At 46.3% G+C, this 23,268-nt stretch overlaps 2 protein-coding genes across 2 annotated transcripts in view; one reads left to right on the forward strand and one right to left on the reverse strand.

Annotated features, from left to right (window-relative positions):
* The window catches only part of HK1 (hexokinase 1), a 123,442-nt gene extending 102,697 nt beyond the window's left edge, over positions 1-20,745 (forward strand). The window contains exons 16-18 of the mRNA XM_038743630.1: positions 9,204-9,359; positions 13,804-14,037; positions 19,083-20,745. Coding sequence (XP_038599558.1) covers positions 9,204-9,359; positions 13,804-14,037; positions 19,083-19,227 — 535 coding nt within the window. The 3' untranslated portion in view covers positions 19,228-20,745. The remainder of the gene's footprint in view (positions 1-9,203; positions 9,360-13,803; positions 14,038-19,082) is intronic.
* TACR2 (tachykinin receptor 2) overlaps positions 20,520-23,268 on the reverse strand; it is a gene marked incomplete at its 5' end in the record, with an annotated part of 44,991 nt that continues 42,242 nt past the window's right edge. The window contains one exon of the mRNA XM_038743395.1: positions 20,520-20,792. Within this exon, the coding sequence (XP_038599323.1) occupies positions 20,520-20,792 (273 nt within the window). The remainder of the gene's footprint in view (positions 20,793-23,268) is intronic.

A 23,268-nucleotide genomic window follows, 5' to 3' on the forward strand; every position in this document is an offset into this window, starting at 1 on the left:
GCCTTTTGACCACCAGGGATTAGAGGCAAGAGATTGCCAGCGATAAGCGGTGGCATTATTACCGGAGACCCTGTTTCACATCCATCCTTGGCTTTCTGGGCTTCAGGATAGCTCCGAGAGGAAAAAGTTAAACTCACGTTTATTCAGGGAATGATTCTGATCCTCAGACTGCCAGGCTGCTCAAATAGATACCTGAAGCTGAAACCAGGAGTCCATTGTCCTGAAGTAAGTCTGGCACAGCGGATGGGGGAAAAATCATGATAGATCGAGAAGTGGATGGTTGTCCAAAAGATGTGTTCAGCGGTCTCTTTCCAAACCTGCTTATTTTATCCCAGATACTGGGGACTGCAGTCCAGGGAGAGACAAAGTGAGGATCTTAGAAATATTCTCGGACACTGGGGAATTGAAAATTTCAAATGCCAAAAGTAACTTCCTCATCCTTGTCTTTTGAGATTAGAAGGTATTTCCACTGGCGGTTTATTCACCCTGTTCAGTGTACTCATTATTGTGATTTTTTATAGCAGTGATTTCTTGTGTAGCTCCACTCTGCTCTCTCCCCCTCTTGCACACTAAGAGAGTGTGCAAAGTGAGGCGCCTGGTAGGTAGTTTGGATGCATCCAAGACTGCTGATAGAAAATTTTCCAAGTGGCTTTTCAGATTGCTGCTGTTTTTGAATGGTACATTAAACAGCCTTCTCTGCTGGTGGTGGTCTTTGTTAAGCATTTACTATGTGCCAGGCACTGTACTAAGTGCTGGGGTGCTGGGGTGGATACAAACTTATAATAATAATGATGGTGTTAAGCGCTTACTATGTGCAAAGCACTGTTCTAAGCGCTGAATTAAGAGGTTGGACACAATCCCTGTCCCATATGGGGCTCATAGTCCTAATCCTCATTTTTCAGAGGAGGAAACTGAGGCCTAGAGGAGTGAAGTGACATGCCCAAGGTCACACAGCAGACAAGTGGCAGAGCCGGGATTAGAACCCAGGTCCTTCTGACTCCCAGTGCCGTGCTCTGTCCCCAAAGCCATGCTGCTTCTCTGGTGACTGGGCCCTTAGGCAGCGTGAAGAAGTCCTTAGAACCCCAAAGCAGAATCCCCATTCCCACTGAGGAGAATCAATCAATCAATCAATCAATCGTATTTATTGAGCGCTTACTGTGTGCAGAGCACTGCTTTGAACACTAGATGTGTTGAAGTTAGATGATGATTAAAGTGTTTCCTTGGAGAATCCTCAGCATACGAAGGTTACTCCCCTATCTGCAGACAGGACTGTAAATGAACGAGCTCTTGTGTCCCTTGGGAAAACTCAACTCAATTCAGTTGTATTTATTGAGCGCTTACTGTGTGCAGAGAACTGTACTAAGTGCTTGGAAAGTACATTACAGCAATAAAGAGAGACAGTCCCTGCCCACAGTGGGCTCACAGTCTAGAGGGGTGAGCTTGGGGAGGCGGGGGAGAGTCGGCTACAAGGAGGGAGGGCGTTCCAGCCCGGAGGCGGGATGTGAGCGAGAGGTCGGTGGCCAGAGAGAAGAGCTCGAGGTCCAGTGAGAAGGTTGGCAAAAAGCAGCATGGCCGGGGTTGTGTCTTGCCTCATTGCACCAGGAAGGATCTAATTAATCAGACAATTAGTAGTATTTATTGAGTGCCTACTGTGGACAGAGCTGGGTAGAGCATAATGGAATTAGAAGACATGAAGACATGTTCAGCTTACAATTTAGCAGGGGAGGCGGACCTTAAAATAAATTACAGATGGGAGAAAGAAGGTAGAGGGGATAGATGTGAGCAACAGTTTGTGCTCAAGTTATAGAGTATTGTGGAAGCATATTGGATAGGGCCTTGCATTGCTCCTTCTCTTCAGACCATGCTTGATTGCCTCATAACCATCTTAAGTGAATAATAATAATAATAAATGATGGTATTCGTCAAGCGCTTACTGTATGCCAAGCACCGTTCTCGGTGTTGGGGTAGATACAAGGTAATCAGGTTGTCCCACGTGGGGCTTACAGTCGTAATCCCCATTTTACCCATGAGGTAACTGAGGCACAGAGAAGTGAAGTGACTTGATGATGATAATGATAATGATGATGTTGGTATTTGTTCAGCGCTTACTATGTGCCAAGCACTGTTCTCAGCGCTTGGGTAGATACATGGTAATCAGGGTGTCCCACGAGGAGCTCACAGTCTTCATCCCCATTTTACAGATGAGGTAACTGAGGCAGAGAGAAGTGAAGTGACTTGCCCGAAGTCACAGAGCTGACAAATGGCGGAGCCGGGATTTGAACCCATGACCTCTGACTCCAAAGCCCGGGCTCTTTCCACTGAGCCACGCTGCTTCTCTGATACAAGGTAGTCATGTGGTCCCACATGGGGCTCACAGTCTTAGAGAAGCAGTGTGGCTCAGTGGAAAGAGCCTGGACTTGGGAGACAGAGGTCGTAGGTCCTAATCCCAGCTCCGCCACTTATCCGCTGTGAGACTTTGGGCAAGTCACTTAACTTTTCTGTGCCTCAGTTCCCTCCTCTGTGAAATGGGGATTAAAATTGTGAGCCTTGATCCCCATTTTACAGATGAGGTCACTGAGGCTCAGAGCAGTTAAGTGACTTGCCCAGGGTCACACAGCAGGTGTGGCGGAGTTGGGATTCGAACCCATGACCTGACTCCAAAGCCCATGCACTTTCCACTGAGCCACGCTGCCTCTCTTAACTGAATGAGAGATAGGTATCGATGATACCTGCCTACGAGGAACTTAGACTAGAGGGGGAGATGGACATTAAAAGAAATTACAGGCGGTTACGGACGTAAGCGCTCTGGGGGCAGGGGGAGGGTTGACTATCAAACTGCGTATGGGGAACAGGACCCAAGTGCATAGGCAACGTAGAAGGGAGGGCTTAGGCAGGGAAGTGAGGGATTAGCTGGGAACGGCCTCTTGGAGATGGGATTTTAGGAGGGCTTTGAAGGTGGGGAGAGAGGTGGGCGATTCAATCCATACTTCATGCTGCTGCCCGGATTATCTTTGTCCAGAAATGCTCTGGGCATATCACTCCCCTCCTCAAAAATCTCCAGTGGCTACCAATCAATCTGCGCATCAGGCAGAAACTCCTCACCCTGGGCTTCAAGGCTGTCCATCACCTCGCCCCCTCCTACCTCCCCTCCCTTCTCTCCTTCTCCAGCCCAGCCCGCACCCTCCGCTCCTCCGCCGCTGATCTCCTCACCGTACCTCGCTCTCGCCTGTCCCGCCATCGACCCCCGGCCCACGTCATCCCCCGGGCCTGGAATGCCCTCCCTCCGCCCATCCGCCAAGCTAGCTCTCTTCCTCCCTTCAAGGCCCTGCTGAGAGCTCACCTCCTCCAGGAGGGCTTCCCAAACTGAGCCCCTTCCTTCCTCTCCCCCTCGTCCCCCTCTCCATCCCCCCATCTTACCTCCCTCCCTTCCCCACAGCACCTGTATATATGTACATATGTTTGTACAGATTTTTTTACTCTATTTATTTATTTATTTAATTTATTTGTACAGATCTATTCTATTTATTTTATTTTGTTAGTATGTTTGGTTTTGTTCTCTGTCTCCCCCTTTTAGACTGTGAGCCCACTGTTGGGTAGGGACTGTCTCTATATGTTGCCAATTTGTACTTCCCAAGCGCTTAGTACAGTGCTCTGCACATAGTAAGCGCTCAATAAATACGATTGATGATGATGATGATGATGATGAAAGAGGAGGGGGATGCAGGCAAGGTCCAAGCAGTGAGAAAGATGAGATTGAGGTGTAGTGGTTGGTGTTAGAGGAATGAAGTGTGCAGGGTGTTCTGTAGTCAGACACCGGCGACGTAAAATAGGAGTCTGGGAGCCAACAGGGTGCCCTAAAGCAAGTGATAAGGAGTTCCTCTTTGAGGTGGAGAGGGATGGGCACCCATTGGAGATATTTAAAGAGAGGTTTTTTAGAAAAATGATCGGAGAAGCAGAGTGTGGAGTACGGACTGGAATGGGGAAATAGGAGGCAAGGAGGTCAACGAAGAGGCTGATACAATAGTTTACATGGGGCGATCAATCAGTCAGTATTTATTGAGTACTTTCATTCATTCATTCAATCGTATTTATTGAGCGCTTACTGTGTGCAGAGCATTGGACTAAGCGCTTGGGAAGTCCAAGTTGGCAACATATAAAGACGGTCCCTACCCAACAGTGGGCTCACAGTCTAGAAGGGGGAGACAGACAACAAAACAAAACATATAGACAGGTGTCAAAGTCACGTTCAGAGCAGTGTACTAAGCGCTTGGGAGAGTACAGTACGATGGAGTTGATAGACACATTCCCTGCCCACAAAGAGATTACTAGAGGGAGCTTACAGTGTAGAGAAGCAGCGTGGCCCAGGAGGAGCAGCGTGGTTCAGTGGAAAGAGCACGGGCTTTGGAGTCAGAGGTCATGGGTTCAAATCCCGGCTCCGCCAATTGTCAGCTGTGTGACTTTGGGCAAGTCACTTCACTTCTCTGGGCCTCAGTTACCTCATCTGTAAAATGGGGATTAAGACTGTGAGCCCCCCGTGGGACAACCTGATCACTTTGTAACCTCCCCAGTGCTTTGAACAGTGCTTTGCACATTCTAAGTGATTAATAAATGCCATCATCATTATTATTATTATTAGTATTAGAGGGGATATGATAAGTGCTTGGACCAGTGTGGTAGCAGTTCGGGTGAAGGGGAAGGGGATGTTGAGAAGATAGAACCAACGAGATTTAGTGACAGACTGAATACGCGGGTAGGATGAGAGAGATGAGTCAAAGATTCATTCATTCAATCAATCATATTTATTGAGCGCTTACTGTGTGCCGAGCGCTGTACTAAATGCTTGGAAAGTTCAATCCAGCAACAGATAGAGACAATCCCTGCCCACAGTGGGCTCACAGTTCAGAAGAGGTTAAGGGCTTGTGAGATAAGGAGAATGGTGGTGTTGTCTTTGGTGATAGGAAAGTCTTGGAGGGGACAGAGTTTGGGTGGAAACGTAAGGAGTTCTATTTTAGACACATTTAGCGTGAAACGGTTCGGAGGAACGAGGGAATAGAGGTTGGGGTGGGAGGAGTTAAAGAACATGATGTGGTCAGGGTGGAGGGAGTGGTAATAATAATAATATTGGTATTTGTTAAGCGCTTACTATGTGCGAAGCACTGTTCTAAGCTCTGGGGAGGATACAAGGTAATCAGGGTTGTACCATGTGGGGCTCACAATCTTAATCCCCATTTTACAGATGAGGTAACTGAGGCACAGAGAAGTGAAATGACTTGCCCAGAGTCACACAGCTGACAAGTGGCGGAGCCGGGATTTGAACCCATGACCTCTGACTCCTAAACCCAGGCTCTTTCCACTGAGCCATGCTGCTTCTCTACAGAGAAGCAGTGTGGTTTAGGGATAGAGCATGGGCCTGGGAATTAGAAGGACCTGGGTTCTAATGCCGGCTCACCCACATGTCTATGTGTATGACCTTGGAAAAGTCACTTCTCTGTGTCTCAGTTACTTCATCTGTAAAATGGAGACCACGACCGTGAGACCCACGTGGGACAGGGATAGTGTCCAACCCGATTACATTGTATCTACCTCAGCACTTAGTACAGTACCTAGCAGCGTGGCTCAGTGGAAAGAGCCTGGGCTTTGGAGTCAGAGGTCATGGGTTCAAATCCCGGCTCCGCCAATTGTCAGCTGTGTCCCTTTGGGCAAGTCACTTCACTTCTCTGGGCCTCAGTTCACTCATCCGTAAAATGGGGATTAAGACTGTGAGCACCCCGTGGGACAACCTGATCACCTTGCAACCTCCCCAGCGCTTAGAACAGTGCTTTGCACATAGTAAGCGCTTAATAAATGCCATTATTATTATTATTATTATAGTATAAGCACTGAACAAATACCACAATTATTCTTATTATTGTGCTCTCCCAAGCACTTAGTACAGTGCTCTGCACTCGGTAAGCACTCAAAAAACACCATTAATTGTTCCTAGAGTGTGGAGAAAAAGGAGGTTCAGCAGTTCTGTCTTGCTGCAGAATGGTAAGCACTGAACAAACACAATTATTATTATTACTGTGCTCTCCCAAGCACTTAGTACAGTGCTCTGCACTCGGTAAGCACTCAAAAAACACCATTAATTGTTCCTAGAGTGTGGAGAAGAAGGAGGTTCAGCAGTTCTGTCTTGCTGCAGAATGGTAAGCACTGAACAAATACTACAGTTATTATTATTATTGTGCTCTCCCAAGCACTTAGTACAGTGCTCTGCACTCAGTAAGCACTCAAAAAGCACCATTAATTGTTCCTAAAGTGTGGAGAAGAAGGAGGTTCAGCAGTTCTGTCTTGCTGCAGAATGGTAAGCACTGAACAAATACCACAATTATTATTATTATTGTGCTCTCCCAAGCACTTAGTACAGTGCTCTGCACTCGATAAGCACCCAAAAAACACCACTGATTGTTCCTAAAGTGTGGAGAAGAAGGAGGTTCAGCAGTTCTGTCTTGCTGCAGAATGGTAAGCACTGAACAAATACCACAATTATTATTATTATTCTGCTCTCCCAAGCACTTAGTACAGTGCTCTGCACTCGGTAAGCACTCAAAAAAACACCATTAATTGTTCCTAGAGTGTGGAGAAGAAGGAGGTTCAGCAGTTCTGTCTTGCTGCAGAATGGTAAGCACTGAACAAATACCACAATTATTATTATTATTGTGCTCTCCCAAGCACTTAGTACAGTGCTCTGCACTCGATAAGCACCCAAAAAACACCATTGATTGTTCCTAAAGTGTGGAGAGGAAGGAGGTTCAGCAGTTCTGTCTTGCTGCAGAATGGTAAGCATTGCACAACCACAATTATTCTTATTATTGTGCTCTCCCAAGCACTTAGTACAGTGCTCTGCACTAGGTAAGCACTCAAAAAACACCACCGATCATTCCTAGAGTGTGGAGAAGAAGGAGGTTCAGCAGTTCTGTCTTGATGCAGAATGGTAAGCACTGAACAAATACCACAATTATTATTATTATTGTGCTCTCCCAAGCACTTAGTACAGTGCTGTGCACTCGGTAAGCACTCAAAAAACACCATCGATCGTTCCTAGAGTGTGGAGAAGAAGGAGGTTCAGCAGTTCTGTCTTGCTGCAGAATGGTAAGCACTGAACAAATACCACAATTATTATTATTATTATTGTGCTTTCCTAAGCACTTAGTACAGTGCTCTGCACTCAGTAAGTACTCAAAAAACACCATTAATTGTTCCTAAAGTGTGGAGAAGAAGGAGGTTCAGCAGTCCTGTCTTGCTACAAAATGGGGCTTCAGCAGTGGGAGCGTCGGGGAGGGTGACGCCAGCCTCGTCCCCTGACCAAGCCCCAAATACGAGCAATCCGTAGCCGCCGACGGGATGGAGCGGCAACAGATGTAGAAGCTCTCAGACCGAGCAGGTGTTTGGCCGCCAGCCGGGTTTGGGTTGAAATTCCTCATTATTTCTGGAGGGCCCTGGATGAACGGGGAACAATAGAAGAAAAGAACTGAGAAAGATGAAGCATCGCTGGTCTGTAATTTTAGAAATTCAGCTCGGCCACAGTCTAGGAAAGGCGGACCCGGGAGTCGTAGAACTGCCCAAATCCAGGGTTTTCCTCCAGAGGAGTTAGTTGCCCCCCCCCCCCCCCCCCCGCCACCTCCTTCCCCTCCCCACAGCACCTTTATATATGTATATATGTTTGTACGGATTTATTACTCAATTTATTTTATTTGTACATATTTATTTTATTTTGTTAATATGTTTGGTTTTGTTCTCTGTCTCCCCCTTCTAGACTGTGAGCCCGCTGTTGGGTAGGGACCGTCTCTATATGTTGCCGACGTGTACTTCCCAAGCGCTTAGTACAGTGCTGTGCACACAGTAAGCGCTCAATAAATACGATTGAATGAATGAATGAATGAATTTGCTGATGGAGCTACTAGCGAAACCCATTCTGCTTTAATGGTGGACTTGGCTACATCCTTGCTTAAAAAGAGTCTTATGATACTAATAATATTAGTATTAATATTAGTATTAGTATTACTATTAAGCTCTGGGGAGCTTACAGGGTGATCAGGTTGTCCCACAGGGAGCTCACAGTTTTAATCCCCATTTTACAGATGAGGTAAATGAGGCCCAGAGAAGTGAAGTGACTTGTCCAAAGCCACACAGCAGCTGGGATTTGAACCCATGACCTTTGACTCCCAAGCACATGCTTTTTCCACTGAGTCACGCTGCTTCTCAGCTGCTTCGCACTGTTATCTAAGGGTGGGGAGGGTTGTTCGGCATTCAAAAGTTTTTGCTCTGATTTTTGACTTCTGCAGTTGTCCGAATTCATGCTACTGTAATGGGTCAAATTGTTTTTGCTTGCTCTTTCACAAACACGCACGATTTTCTTGACCTCACTTTCCTCTTTATTCAGAGTGTCAGTCAGTCAATGGTATTTATTGAGTGCTATGTGCAGAACACTGTTCTAAGTGCTTGGGAGAGTACAATACAACAGGATTAGCAAACCCGTTCTCTGACCACAATAAGCTTAGAGTCTCAAGGGGGAGACAGACATTAAAATTAATTCATTTCATTCATTCAATCATATTTATTGAGTGCTTACAGTGTGCAGAACACTGTACTAAGCGCTTGGGAAGTACAAGTCAGCAACCTATAGAGACGGTCCCTACCCAACAACGGGCTCACAGTCTAGAAGGGGGAGACAGACAACAAAACAAATCATGTAGGCAGGTGTCAAAACCATCAGAACAAATAGAATTATAGCTATATGAACATCATTAACAAAATAAATAGAATAGTGAATATGTACAAGTAAAAGAAATAGAGTAATAAATCTGTACAAATATATACAACTGCTGTGGGGAGGGGAAGGATGTAGGGCCGGGGGGATGGGGAGGAGGAGAGGGAAAAGGGGGCTCAGTCTGGGAATACATAAAATGAATACATAAGTAATTTACAATAAATAATTTAAAGCCATGATGGGGAAGAGGGGAGGGAAAAGGGGGCTCGGCCTGGGAATACATAAACTGAATACATAAGTAACTTACAATAAATAATTTAAAGCCATATCTCGTAGGTGATGCGATTGTGCTTTGTAGGCTGTATGAGGTCCGAATGTCTTTGAGATGCTTGCGAGCCAGTTGGAATTAATCACCCCCTCTTCTGAACGTACGCTATTTTTCTTCTTCATTGAGGTATGAGAAAATGATCAGTGGAATGTACCTAGGAGAAATCGTCCGCAACATTTTGATCGACTTCACCAAAAGGGGATTTCTCTTCAGAGGCCAGATCTCTGAGACGCTGAAGACCCGGGGCATATTTGAAACGAAGTTCCTTTCCCAGATTGAGAGGTAAGCAGCTGGGCAGGCGGGAGATCGGGCCCTGTGGCTTGTCTTGAACCAAGCCACTGAGTGGCCTTAGCCAAGCCTTTTAACATCTGGACCTCAATTCAACGCCTGTTCCTCAAGAGGAGGACGGTTAAATAAGAAAGCTCACAGACCTGATTTTTCATGTAGTCCAAAAGGGTTCTCTCTGCTTGCCACAGCTGGGAAGCGGTGTAGCCTGGGGGTCAGCGGATCTGGGTTCTGCCCTTTGTCTCCTGTGTGACCTTGGACAAGGCACTTAACTTCTCTGGGCCTCAGTTACCTCCAGCTTAGACTGTGAAGACCGTCTCTATATATACTTCCCAAGCGCTTAGTACAGTGCTCTGCACAGAGTAAGCACTCAATAAATACGATTAAATGAATGAAGCCCATGTGGCTTCGTTAGACTGTGAGCCCACTGTTGGGTAGGGACTGTCTCTATATGTTGCCAACTTGTACTTCCCAAGCGCTTAGTACAGTGCTCTGCACACAGTAAGCGCTCAATAAATGCGATTGATGATGATGATGTGGCACAGGGACTCTGTCCAACCTGATTACCATGTATCTACCCCAGTGCTTGACACATAATATCTTGATGATGATGATGATGATGATGATTACTTAAGTGTTAATTCTGGCGTCTTGTGAACTCTGTGTTGGTAATATCTTATAAACAGTAAGTGCTCGACAAATACCAGAGATTGATTGATTTGTATAGCACTTTTAGGAATTTGTTTTCGTTTCATCATCTCCCCTTGCTGTGTACATCAATCTGTCAGTCACTGGTATTTATTGAGCACGTACTGTGGATGGAACGCATTGTCCTAAGTATTTGTGAGAGTGCAACAGAATTGGTAAGCATGGTAGGACAGTGGAAAGAGCATAGGCCCGGCTCTGTCAGTTATCTGATGTGTGACCTCGGACAAGTCACTTAACTTCTCTGTGCTTCAGTTTTGTCACCTGTTAAATGGGGGTTCAGTGCCTATCCTTCCTCCCACTTAAACTGTAAGCCCCATGTGGGATAGGAACTGTGACCAACCTCATTCACTTGTATCTATCCCAGCGCTTGGAACAGTGCTTGACACATATAAGCACTTAACGAGTACAATAAAAATAGTAAAAACAACACGATCCCTCCCCTCAAGAAGCCTACAGTCTAGTGGGGGAGACAGACATTAGAATACATTACAGATAGGGTAGTGGCAGAATCTAACGACACATACTTTAGTACCGTGGGATTAGTATCAAAATGTTTAAGGGATGCGGAGGTGATGCAGAAAGGAGGGAGAATAAGATGGGGAGATGAGAGGTTAGTCCGGGAAGGCTACTAGGAGGAGATAGGATTTTAGTAGGGCTTTGAAAAGAGGGGTGAGTGGTGGTCTGTCGGATAGGAAGTGGAAAAGAGTTCCAGGCCAGGGGGAGGTTATGAGCAAGCGGTCCGTGGTGGGATGGTTGAGATTGAGGTTCAGTGGGAGTAAAGGAGGAGTAAAGTGTGCAGGTTGGGTTGAAGGAGGTGATTATTGAGGTAAGAAAGGAAGGGGAGAGCTGACTGAGCTCTTTAAAGCTGATGTTAAGGCGTTCCTGTTTGATGTTTGAGAAGCAGCCTGGCTTGGTGGAAAAAGCCCGAGCTTTGGAGTCAGAGGTCATGGGTTTGAATCCCGGCTCCGCCAATTGTCAGCTGTGTGACTTTCACTTAACTTCTCTGGGCCTCAGTTACCTCATCTGGAAAATGGGGATTTGAGACTGTGAGCCCCCCGTGGGACAACCTGATCATCTTGTAACCCCTCCGGCGCTTAGAACACTGCTTTGCGTATAGTAAGTGTTTAATGAATGTCATTATTATTATTATTATTATTATGTGGAGATGGATAGGTAACAATTGAAGTTTTTGAGGAATGGGGAGATGTGGACTGAGCAATTTATTCAGAAAAATGATCTGGGCAGCAGAGTGAAGTATGGACTGGAGTCGGGAGAGATAGGAGACTGATTCAGTAGTTGAAATTGGGTATAATAATAATAATAATAATGGCATTTATTAAGTGCTTACTATGTGCAAAACACTGTTCAAAGCTCAGAGGAGGTTACAAGGTGATCAGGTTGTCCCACGGGGGGCTCACAGTCTTCATCCCCATTTTACAGATGAGGGAACTGAGGCCCAGAGAAGTTAAGTGACTTACCCAAGTTCACACAGCTGACAATTGGCGGAGCTGGGATTTGAACCCATGACCTCTGACTCCAAAGCTGGGCTCTTTCCACTGAACCACGGGTATATGACAGGTGTGTGGTCCAGTGTGGTAGCAGTTTGGATGGAGAGTTGCTGTGAAGGTAGAAATGACAGGATTTTTTGATGAATTCAATATGTTGGAGGAATGAGAGAGATTTTTTTTAATGGTATTTGTTAAGCACTTACTATGTGCCAAGCACTGTACTAAGTGCTGGAATAGATACAAGCTAATCAGGTTGGACGTGGTCCATGTCAGTCAATCAGTCGTACTTGTTGAACGCTTACTGTGTGCAGAGTACTGTACTCAGCGCTCAATAAATACGATTGAATGAATGAAGTACTTGGGAGAATATAAAATATGTGCTTAGGAGAATACAAAATAACAGAGTTAATAATATAATAATAATGATGACATTTGTTAAGTACTTACTAAGCACTGGTCTAAGCGCCGGGGAGGATACAAGGTGATCAGGTTGTCCCATGTGGGGCTCACAATCTTAATCCCCATTTTACAGATGAGGTAACTGAGGCCCAGAGAAGTTAAGTGACTTGCCCAAAGTCACACAGTTGACAAGTGGCAGAGCCGAGGCTTGAACCCATGACCTCTGACTCCAAAGCCCGGGCTCTTTCCATTCCCTGCCCACAACGAGCTATGTCTGCATGGGGCTCACGGTCTGAACCCCATTTTACAGATGAGGTAACTGAGACAAAGAGAATTAAAGTGACTTACCCAAGCTCACGCAGCAGACACATGGCGGAGCCAGGATTAGAACTGAAATCCACCCTTTCGTCTCCAGTCACCCTGCTACCACATTAATCCCATCACTTATCCAGTTCCGCCGGGATTACTGCGTCAGCGTCCTTGCTGACCTCCCTGCTTTCTGTCTCTCCCGACTGCAGTCCATGCGTCACTCTGCAGCCCAGATCACTTTTCTACAAAAACGCTCAGGACATGTTTCCCCACTCCTCAAGAAACTCCAGTGGTGGTCCACCCACCTCCGGATCAAACAAAACATCCTCATCATTGGCTTTAAAGTCCTCAATCACCTTGCCCCCTCCTACCCGCCTCGCTACTCTCCCACTACAGCCCAGCCCGTGCGTTTCACTCCTCTAAAACTAACCTTCTCACTGTGTCTCGATCTCATCTATTTCGCCGCTGACCTCTCGCCCTCATCCTGCCTCTGGCCTGAAAATCCCTCCCTCCTCATATCTCACAGACAATTTACTGTCCTCCACTTCACAGCCTTGTTGAAGGCCCATCTCCTCCAAGAGGCCTTCCCTGACTAAGCCTTCCTTTCCTCTTCTCCATCTCCCTTCTGCATCTATCTCCCTGACTCGCTCCCTTCATTCGCCCTCCTCCCAGCCCCACAGCACTGATGTACATATCTGTAATTTATATATTTCCGTTATTGTCTGTCTCCCCCGCTAAACTGTAAGCTCAATGCAGGCAGGGGATGTGTTTGTTTCCTGTTATATTGTCCCTCCCAAGTGCTTAGAACAGTGTTCTGCACAGTAAGTGCAGAATAAATACAACTGATCGACTGAACCCAGGTCCTCTGACTCCACTGCTTCTCAAGGATAAATCAAGGATAATGCCAACGTTAAGGGATACGGACAGGGTGTTCGTATCACACGTAATAGTCCCTCAGTTAATACCACTGATGTATTGATTGAAGGAGCGTAACCTAAAAAATGATAAAACCTGTTATCTTTGAGTTGCTCGCATTCCTTTTTTTGAAAATTTTGGATATAATTCTTTACTTTAAAATTTGCCTTTGAAAGCGTACACCAACCATCGTAATTGGGTTGATACGAGCCTATGTGCAGTAAACCGGCAACTCATATCTATTCTATTTATTTTATTTTGTTAGTATGTTTGGTTTTGTTCTCTGTCTCCCCCTTTTAGACTGTGAGCCCACTGTTGGGTAGGGACTGTCTCTATACGTTGCCAGCTTGTACTTCCCAAGCGCTTAGTACAGTGCTCTGCACACAGTCAGTGCTCAATAAATGCGATTGAACTCTAACAAAACTTTCAGATAAAAGGATTTGCTGTAATAAAGTGGTTCAATTGTATTGTGAATAGAAGGGTTCTGATAAATGATAAAAGAGTGGATTTAGGATACTCCCAGTCCACAAAGCTTGGAAAGGACTCGCTGTCCACTCGTCCGGAGTTGCCGCAAACGCCGCGTGTTCCTTTCTGTTTTCCAGCGATAGGTTAGCTTTGCTTCAAGTCCGGGCGATCCTGCAGCAGCTGGGGCTGAACGGCACCTGCGACGACAGTATTTTGGTGAAGACGGTCTGCGGCACCGTGTCCAGGAGAGCAGCCCAGATGTGTGGAGCCGGGATGGCCGCGGTGGTAGATAAGATCCGGGAAAACAGAGGACTTGACCATCTGGAGGTGACGGTCGGGGTGGACGGAACACTCTACAAGCTCCATCCGCAGTAAGTCCCGCTGCCGTTCCTTGAAGCCAGTTTAGTTTGGACAGAATCAATCAATCAATCAATCAATCGTATTTATTGAGCGCTTACTATGTGCAGAGCACTGTACTAAGCGCTTGGGAAGTACAAATTGGCATCACATAGAGACAGTCCCTACCCAACAGTGGGCTCACAGTCTAAAAGGGGGAGACAGAGAACAGAACCAAACATACCAACAAAATAAAATAAGTAGGATAGAAATGTACAAGTAAAATAAATAAATAAATAAATAAATAGAGTAATAAATATGTACAACCATATATACATATATACAGGTGCTGTGGGGAAGGGAAGGAGGTAAGGACAAGGGGGAGAGGAAAGAAGGGGCTCAGTCTGGGAAGGCCTCCTGGAGGAGGTGAGCTCTCAGCAGGGCCTTGAAGGGAGGAAGAGAGCTAGCTTGGCGGATGGGCAGAGGGAGGGCATTCCAGGCCCGGGGGATGACGTGGGCCGGGGGTCGATGGCGGGACAGGCGAGAGCGAGGTACGGTGAGGAGATTAGTGGTGGAGGAGCGGAGGGTGCGGGCTGGGCAGTAGAAGGAGAGAAGGGAGGTGAGGTAGGAGGGGGCCAGGGGATGGACAGCCTGGAAGCCCAGGGGGAGGAGTTTCTGCCTGATGCGCAGATTGATCGGTAGCCATTGGAGGCTTTTGAGGAGGGGAGTAATATGTCCAGAGCGTTTCTGGACAAAGATAATCCAGGCAGCAGCATGAAGTATGGATTGAAGTGGAGAGAGACACGAGGATGGGAGATCAGAGAGAAGGCTAGTGCAGTAGTCCAGACAGAACCACTCGAATGGATCCGGGGAAGAAACGAATTCCCGGTCAGGAGCAGAAGTCCGATCCAGTAGGGACGTTTGCTCCTTGCCTAACTAACCCCACATGCCTAGTTTAGGGCTTCGCACGTCGCAGGCACGCAAGTAATTCTGTTGCTTAAGTAGCCGTGGGTAAGGTTTCAAGATGTAATGGCTACTGGAATTCCCCCCCTCCAAGGTTCTGTTTCTGGCTTGTCGTCAGAGCTGGGCTGTCAGGCCGGGCCTCTCTGGACCTCAGTTTACCTCTCTGGAAAAAGGAAGAGGGATTTTCCACCTCCCTTAAAGAAAGGTTGTGAGCTCACGATCTGGGCAGAGTGCTGAGGAAAAGCAGAAAATGGCCAGTATTTGATACGTAAAAAATAATCCGTGGTCCAGCGGAAAGAGCACAGGCCTGGACTAAGAAGGACCTGGGTTCTAATCCTGGCTCCACCACTTGGCTGCTGCCTTGGGCAAGTCACTTAACTTCTTTGAGCCTCAGTTACCTCCTCTGTAAAATGGGGATTAAGACTGTGAGCCTCGTATGGGTCATGGACTGATTACCTGGTATCTACCCCAGCTCTTAGAATCAATCAATCAATCAATCGTATTTATTGAGCGCTTACTATGTGCAGAGCACTGTACTAAGCGCTTGGGAAGTACAAATTGGCAACATATAGAGACAGTCCCTACCCAACAGTGGGCTCACAGTCTAAAAGGGGGAGACAGAGAACAAAACCAAACATACTAACAAAATAAAATAAATAGAATAGACATGTACAAATAAAATAAATAAATAAATAGAACAGTGCCTGGCGCTTAACAAATAACCATTAAAAAAAAACAAACCCAAAAACAAAATCTCATGAAATCCAGCCAGTCTGGATTTCCTGATGTGATGATTACATGTTATACCTGGACTTCCTGGGTCATGCAGATTAAAAAAATTCCGTCCCCATCATGATTTTTCCCTGCCCTGGGAAGAAACTCTTCGCCGACCTCTACTCCTGTGGAAAAAATTGCTGATGCAGGAGTTCACTAATGCAAAGGTGAAGTATTTTCCCCGCTCACACACTGTTGACCACTTTTCATGCGAATGGAGAAGAGAAAAACAAACTGGAGGTCTGTAAAGTAGCAGGAGGGGACTCTACAGAACATCCTGAATCAGAATTCGGGCCGGCAGGTTCAGAAGCCCTTCCTGGACTGTTCAGTCAGTCAGTGATATTTACTAAGTGCTTACTGTGTGCAGAGCGCTGTACTAAACTCTTTTTTAAATGCTATTTGTCAAGCGCTTACTATGTGCTGCGGGAGATACGGTGTAATCCAGGTTGGGCTTAGTCCCTGTTTCACATTGAGCCGGCCGTCTTAATCTCCATTTTACAGATGAGGGAACTGAGGCACAGAGAAGTTAAGTGACATGTCCAAGGTCATACAGCAGACAAGTGGCAGATTTGGCATCAGAACTCAGGTCCTCTGACCCCCAGCCCCGTTTTTTCCACACAAAGTCAAGCAGCTTCTCAATTCTTGGGAAAGTACAATGCAGTAGAGTAGGTAGACAGGACTCCTGCCCCCCAAGAAGCATATGGACTAGAAGGATTTCTTCTCCCGATTCCCTCTGGATCTTCAGAGAGTATAAAATGCTTTTCCACCAGAGAATGAGGTTAGAGGTGGATTGGAGGCCTCAACAAAGAGGGGGCCAGGTAAGGTTGGGCCATCTTGAAACAGCTGGATCTGAGCATCACCTGAGATGCGTAAAAGATAACCATCCGACTCCCTGTATATTACTGGAAATGGACCTCAGTTTCCCTCCCTGTAAAATGGGCACTGTCTTTTCCCCTTCCCCACATCTCTACCCTTGTTTTTCAGTGGGGTTGCGTGGTTTCACTACTGATTACTTTGATCATGCTGAATGACCCTAGCTGTGATGGTTTCCATGAAAGATCTCCTAAATTCCCTGTTCCCAGATCAGTCCAAGATAGAGGGCATATCAATAATAATAGTAATAATAATAATAATAATAATAATGGCATTTATTAAGTGCTTACTATGTGCCAAACACGGTTCTAAGCACTGGGAAGGTTACAGGGTGATCAGGTTGTCCCACAGGGGGCTCACAGTCTTAATCCCCATTTTAGAGATGAGGTAACTGAGGCACAGAGAAGTTAAGTGGCTTACCCATGATGGTATGTGCCAAGCACAGTTCTAAGCACTGGGGAGGTTACAGGGTGATCAGGTTGTCCCACAGGGCGCTCACAGTCTTAATCCCCATTTTACAGATGAGGTAACTGAGGCACAGAGAAGTTAAGTGACTTACCCATGATGGTATGTGCCAAGCACTGTTCTAAGCAGTGGCGTAGATACAAGGTAGTCAGGTTGTCCCACGTGGGGCTCACAGTCTCAATCCCCATTTTACAGATGAGGTAACTGAGGCACGGAGAAGTTAAGGGGCTTGTCCAAAGTCACACAGCTGATAAGTGGCAGAGATGGCTCTTTGCCTTGGGCCACCTTTTATCCAGAGAAGCAGCGTGGCTCAGTGGAAAGAGCCCGGGCTTTGGAGTCAGAGGTCATGGGTTCAAACCCCGGCTCGGCCACTTGTCAGCTGTGTGACCTTGGACAAGTCGCTTCACTTCCCTGTGCCTCAGTTCCCTCATCTGTAAAATGGGGATTAAGACTATGAGCCCCCCATAGGACAACCTGATCACTTTGTAACTTTCCCACTGCTTAGAACAGTGCTTTGCACATAGTAAGCGCTTAATAAATGGCATCATTTTTATTATTATTATCATTAGAACTGGTTCTTATCTGGTGGACTGATCGACTGATTGATTGAATTTCTCTTTTTAAATGGACCTCCCCCTATTCTCCAAAACCTTTCGGTAATTGGTGTTAAGCCGAATCCTGGATTTTTCTGGTCTGTTGAGCCCACATGAAAAGGAAAAATTCCTGCCCATCCCCTCACAGAGCAGTGTGGCCTAGTGGAAAGAGCCCGGGACTGGGAGTCAGAGGACCTGGGTTCTAATCCCTGCTCCACCATTCATTCATTCATTCAATCATATTTATTGAGCGCTTACTGTGTGCAGAGCACTGTACTAAGCGCTTGGGAAGTACAAGTTGGCAACGTATAGAGACGGTCCCTACCCAACAGTGGGCTCACAGTCACATGTACCTGTTGTGTGACCTTGGGCAAGTTGCTTCTAACTTCTCTGTGCCTCAGTTTCCTCATCTGCAACATGGGAATTCAGTACCTGTTCTACCTCCTACTTCGACTGTCAGTCCCATGTGGGACCTGATTATCTTGCATCCACCTCAGTGCTTAGTCCAGCGCTCGGCACGTAGTAAGAAGTGGGAAGCAGCGTGGCTTAGTGGAAAGAGCCCGGGCTTGGGAGTCAGAGGTCGTGGGTTCTAATCCCGGCTCCGCCACTTGTCAGCTGTGTGACTTTGGGCAGGTCACTTAGCTTCTCTGTGCCTCGGTTATCTCATCAGTAAACCGGGGATTAAGACTGTGAGCCCCGTGTGGGAAAACCTGCTTTCCTTGTATCTTCCCCAGCGCTTAAAACAGTCCATCCCCCCGCCCTACCTTCTTCCCTTCCCCACAGCATTTGTATATATCTGTACAGATTTATTACTCTATTTTACTTGTACATATTTACTATTCTATTTATTTTGTTAATGATGTGCATATAGCTATAATTCTATTTGTTCTGACAATTTTGACACCTGTCTACATGTTTTGTTTTGTTGTCCGTCTCCCCCTTCTAGACTGTGAGCCCGTTGTTGGGTAGGGACCGTCTCTATATGTTGCCAACTTGTACTTCCCAAGCGCTTAGTCCACTGCTCTGCACACAGTAAGCGCTCAATAAATACGATTGAATGAATGAATGCTGGGCACATAGTAGCAGCATGAAGCAGCATGGCTCAGTGGAAAGATCCCGGGCTTTGGAGTCAGAGGTCATGGGTTCAAATCCCAAGTCACTTCACTTCTCTGTGCCTCAGTTCCCTCATCTGTAAAATGGGGATGAAGACCGGGAGCCCCCCGTGGGACAACCTGATCACCTTGTAACTTCCCCAGCGCTTAGAACAGTGCTTTGCACATAGTAAGCGCTTAGTAAATGCTGTTATTATTATGATTATAGTAAGCGCTTAACAAATACCATAATTGTTATTAGTAGTAGTAGTAGTAAGCACTTAAGATACCACAGTGATGGTTATTATTTTGCCTTTGCAGCTTCTCCAGGATCATGCACCAGACAGTGAAGGATCTGGCTCCCAAGTGTAACGTGACATTCCTCCTCTCGGAAGACGGCAGCGGGAAAGGGGCGGCGCTCATCACAGCCGTGGGCGTGAGGCTGCGGGACGGCGGTCAGAGCTAAGACCCCCCCCCCAGCCGGGACGTCGACTCCTGCTGCCCTCAGAGCACTTTTCTTGTAAAGCGGGCCCTTCGGGCGATCCGAACTGGTAGCACGCCAGAGTTTGCTGCTTTATGGAAAAATTATACAACTAATGGCGTATAAAATAGGATACAAAATAGAGTGTGCGTGTTGTTGATACTCTCTCTCACCCCTGGGTCCCCCTCCCCTGCAGTCTGCATGTTTTTTTTTCTTTCCAACCGGTTGTACATTCCCCACGTGTAAGTTAACCAAGTCGGTTTCCCATCGGTACCGCCATCAAAGGAATTTATTTATTGATTTGAGAGGGCATTTCCCAACCCTCCGAAGCTTCTTTTTTTTCCCTCAGACCTAGTTGATCATCCGTACCAGTGCTCTGTGTGAAACGTATGACCACTTGCAGATAAATCCTGTCGCTCACCTCCCAGAGGCCGGATGAGAAATCAGGGTGGTTCCAGGGCAAGCAAGAAGCCACTGAACGACTCCGTTGGAATTGTCTCCTGTGTGACGGTCTCTCACCTTATTTTGTTTTGGGGACAGGGCCACTTTGCGAGTAGATTTATCACCGTTACCCAACGCCCGCTCCCCAGATATGTTGTTGCTGGAGTTTCTCCCCCATCCCTTTCGTCTCCTGTGCTGTGTGTACCGTTTCCTTAAGGGGATAAATGCTGCAAAAGTTCTGGTGTGGGCCGGACGCCGGGGCAAAAAGAGGAGATCTGGGGATTCCGGTGGCCTTCTTTGTCGATTTGGGTTGCACTCCTCAGAACCCAAGGCTTGGTGTGGTGTTGTGTTTTCCGTGTCGCCTTCTGTGTCTTCAGGACCTCCTCTCCCGGGTTCCGTCCTTTATTACTTCAACGCCCTGCCGGCCCCTCCCTCCGTGGCCAGTCTCCACTGGAGCCGCGCCGACCCTCGGAGGGTGTTGTCTTACCAACCCAAGAACCTCAAGGAGAACCTGAACCCCGAAATCACTCAGATCCCAGTCCCTCCTCCTGCTTGAGGTAGGGGCTGGCTTGAACGGGATCGGATTTCCGCCCAGTCGGAACCCCGCCCGTCCTATTCTGGAATTCCACCCGTCCCAGCGGCCCGAAAGGGAAAATTAGATTCTCTCCCGCCGACCTGCCCCGGCTTATTAACCGAACCACGATTTAACCAGCCTAGGGGCAGTCGGTTTAGTGGCCTGGAAGAGAATGGGGCGTGCCTCCATTTCCCTTCCTACTCCTGATGGCTAACGGCCCCCTCCCGCCCCGTCCCCTCGATCCGTGGTGACGGATCCCGTCTCAGTCTGCATTCGGGCGCGCTGTGATTGAGTGTCGTGAGGTGCCGTGTGAGTCTCCTAAACCGTAGCTGCAGCTTTTAAGTGTCTGCCCGCGGGGTTGCATGCCCACTCGGTTCCGCGGAGGTGGAAAGTCCTTTTTATTTGGTGCCCTGGCAGCGGCGGTGCTGGCGGCGTGAGTGGTATTTGTGGAAAAGACAAACCAACCAACATTAAACTTTTTGATGTGCTTCCTGCGGTGTTCCGTGGTTCTTTCCGGAGAGGAGCTACGGAGGGTCTACAAGCAGAATCGGCAAGAGTGTCCTCCTTGTTGGTACGGCGGTGAAGAGTTATAGGCAGAGGCTTAATTAAGTCTAATCCAGTTAATAATAATAATAATGATAGTGGATTAAGTCTAATCCAGTTAATAATAATAATAATGATAGTGGTTTTCGTTACATGTACTGTACTAAGTGCTGGGGTGGACACAAGCTAATCAGGTTGGACACAGTCCCTGTACCGCATAGGGCCCACAGCCTTCATCCCCATTGTACATATGAGGGAACTGAGGCACGGAGAAGTGAAACGACTTGCCCAAGGCCACACCGCAGACAAGTGCAGCGTGGCTCAGTGGAAAGAGCCCGGGCTTTGGAGTCAGAGGTCATGGGCTCGAATCCTGGCCCTGCCACGTGTCTGCTGTGTGACCTTGGGCAAGTCACTTAACTTCTCTGAGGCTCAGTGACCTCATCTGTAAAATGGGGATTAAGACTGTGCGCCCCACATGGGACAGCCTGATCGCTTTGTATCCCCCTCCCCAGCGCTTCGAACAGTGCTTTGCACATAGTGAGCGCTTAACAAATGCCAACATTATTATTAGGAAGTGGCGGAGCCGGGATTAGAACGTGTGACCTTCTGAATCCCAGGCCCGCGCTCTGCAGAGAAGCAGCGTGGTTTAATGGGATGAGCCCGGGCTTGGGAGTCACAGGTCATGAGTTCTAATCCCGGCTCCGTCACTTGTCGGCTGTGTGACTCTGGGCAAGTCACTTAGCTTCTCTGTGCCTCAGTTACCTCATCTGGAAAATGGGGATTAAGACTGTGAGCCCCTTGTGGGACAACCTGATTACCTTGTATCTCCCCCAGCGCTTAGAACAGTGCTTGGCAGATAGTGAGCGCTTAACAAATACCCTCATTATTATTAGTAGTAGTAAGCTCTTAACAAATACCATCATTATTATTATTAGTAGTAGGAAGCGCTTAACAAATACCATCATTATTATTAGTAGTAGTAAGCGCTTAACAAATACCAAAATTATTATTATTACCATAGTGTGTGGCATATAGTAAGCGCTTAACAAATACCCTCATTACTATTAGTAGTAGTAAGTGCTTAACAAATACCATCATTATTATTATTAGTAGTAAGCGCTTAACAAATACCATCATTAGTATTAGTAGTAGTAAGCGCTTAACAAATACCAAAATTATTATTATTACCACAGTGCGTGGCATATAGTAAGCGCTTAACAAATACCTTCGTTATTATTAGTAGTAGTAAGCGCTTAACAAATACCATCATTATTATTAGTAGTAGTAAGTGCTTAACAAATACCATCATTATTATTAGTAGTAGTAAGCGCTTAACAAATACCAAAATTATTATTATTACCATAGTGTGTGGCATATAGTAAGCGCTTAACAAATACCCTCATTACTATTAGTAGTAGTAACTGCTTAACAAATACCATCATTATTATTAGTAGTAGTAAGTGCTTAACAAATACCATCATTATTATTAGTAGTAGTAAGCGCTTAACAAATACCATCATTATTATTAGTAGTAGGAAGCGCTTAACAAATACCATCATTATTAGTAGTAGTAGTAAGCGCTTAACAAATACCAAAATTATTATTATTACCACAGTGTGTGGCATATAGTAAGCGCTTAACAAATACCCTCATTACTATTAGTAGTAGTAAGCGCTTAACAAATACCATCATTATTATTAGTAGTAGTAAGCGCTTAACAAATACCATCATTATTATTAGTAGTAGTAAGCACTTAACAAATACCATCATTATTATTAGTAGTAGGAAGCGCTTAACAAATACCAAAATTATTATTATTACCACAGTGCGTGGCATATAGTAAGTGCTTAACAAATACCATCCTCCTCCTCCTCCTCCTCATCATCATCACTATGCCTGTGGTTGTGCTGTCTACTCTAGGCTGTGGGGAGAGCTGCAAGACACTTTTATTTTTTGAATGGTGGTTGTCAAGTACTTACTAGGTGTCAAGCACTGTTCTAAGAACCGGGGTAGATACAAGTTAATCCGGGAAGAAACAGTCTAATGGATAGGGTGCAGGCTTGGGAATCGGAAGGACCTGAGTTCTAGTCCCAGCTCTGCCACTCATCTGCAGTGTGACATTGGGCAAATCACTTAACTTCTCCGTGCCTCACTTGCCTCATCTGTAAAATGGGGATTAAGACTGTGAGCCCCGTGTGGAACATGCCTGATTACCTTGTATCTACCCCAGTGCTTAGACATTGCCTGCCACATAGTAAATGATTAACACATACCATAAAAAAAGACAATCAGGCCCTGAATCCCCCATCTTACCTCCTTCCCTTCCCCACAGCACCTGTATATATATATTTATATATACCTGTATATATGTATATATGTTTGTACATATTTATTACTCTATTTATTTATTTTGCTTGTACATTTCTATTCTATTTATTTTATTTTGTTAGTATGTTTGGTTTTGTTCT

Source organism: Tachyglossus aculeatus, chromosome 3 (genome assembly GCF_015852505.1).
Source record: "Tachyglossus aculeatus isolate mTacAcu1 chromosome 3, mTacAcu1.pri, whole genome shotgun sequence".
Lineage (NCBI taxonomy): Eukaryota > Metazoa > Chordata > Mammalia > Monotremata > Tachyglossidae > Tachyglossus > Tachyglossus aculeatus.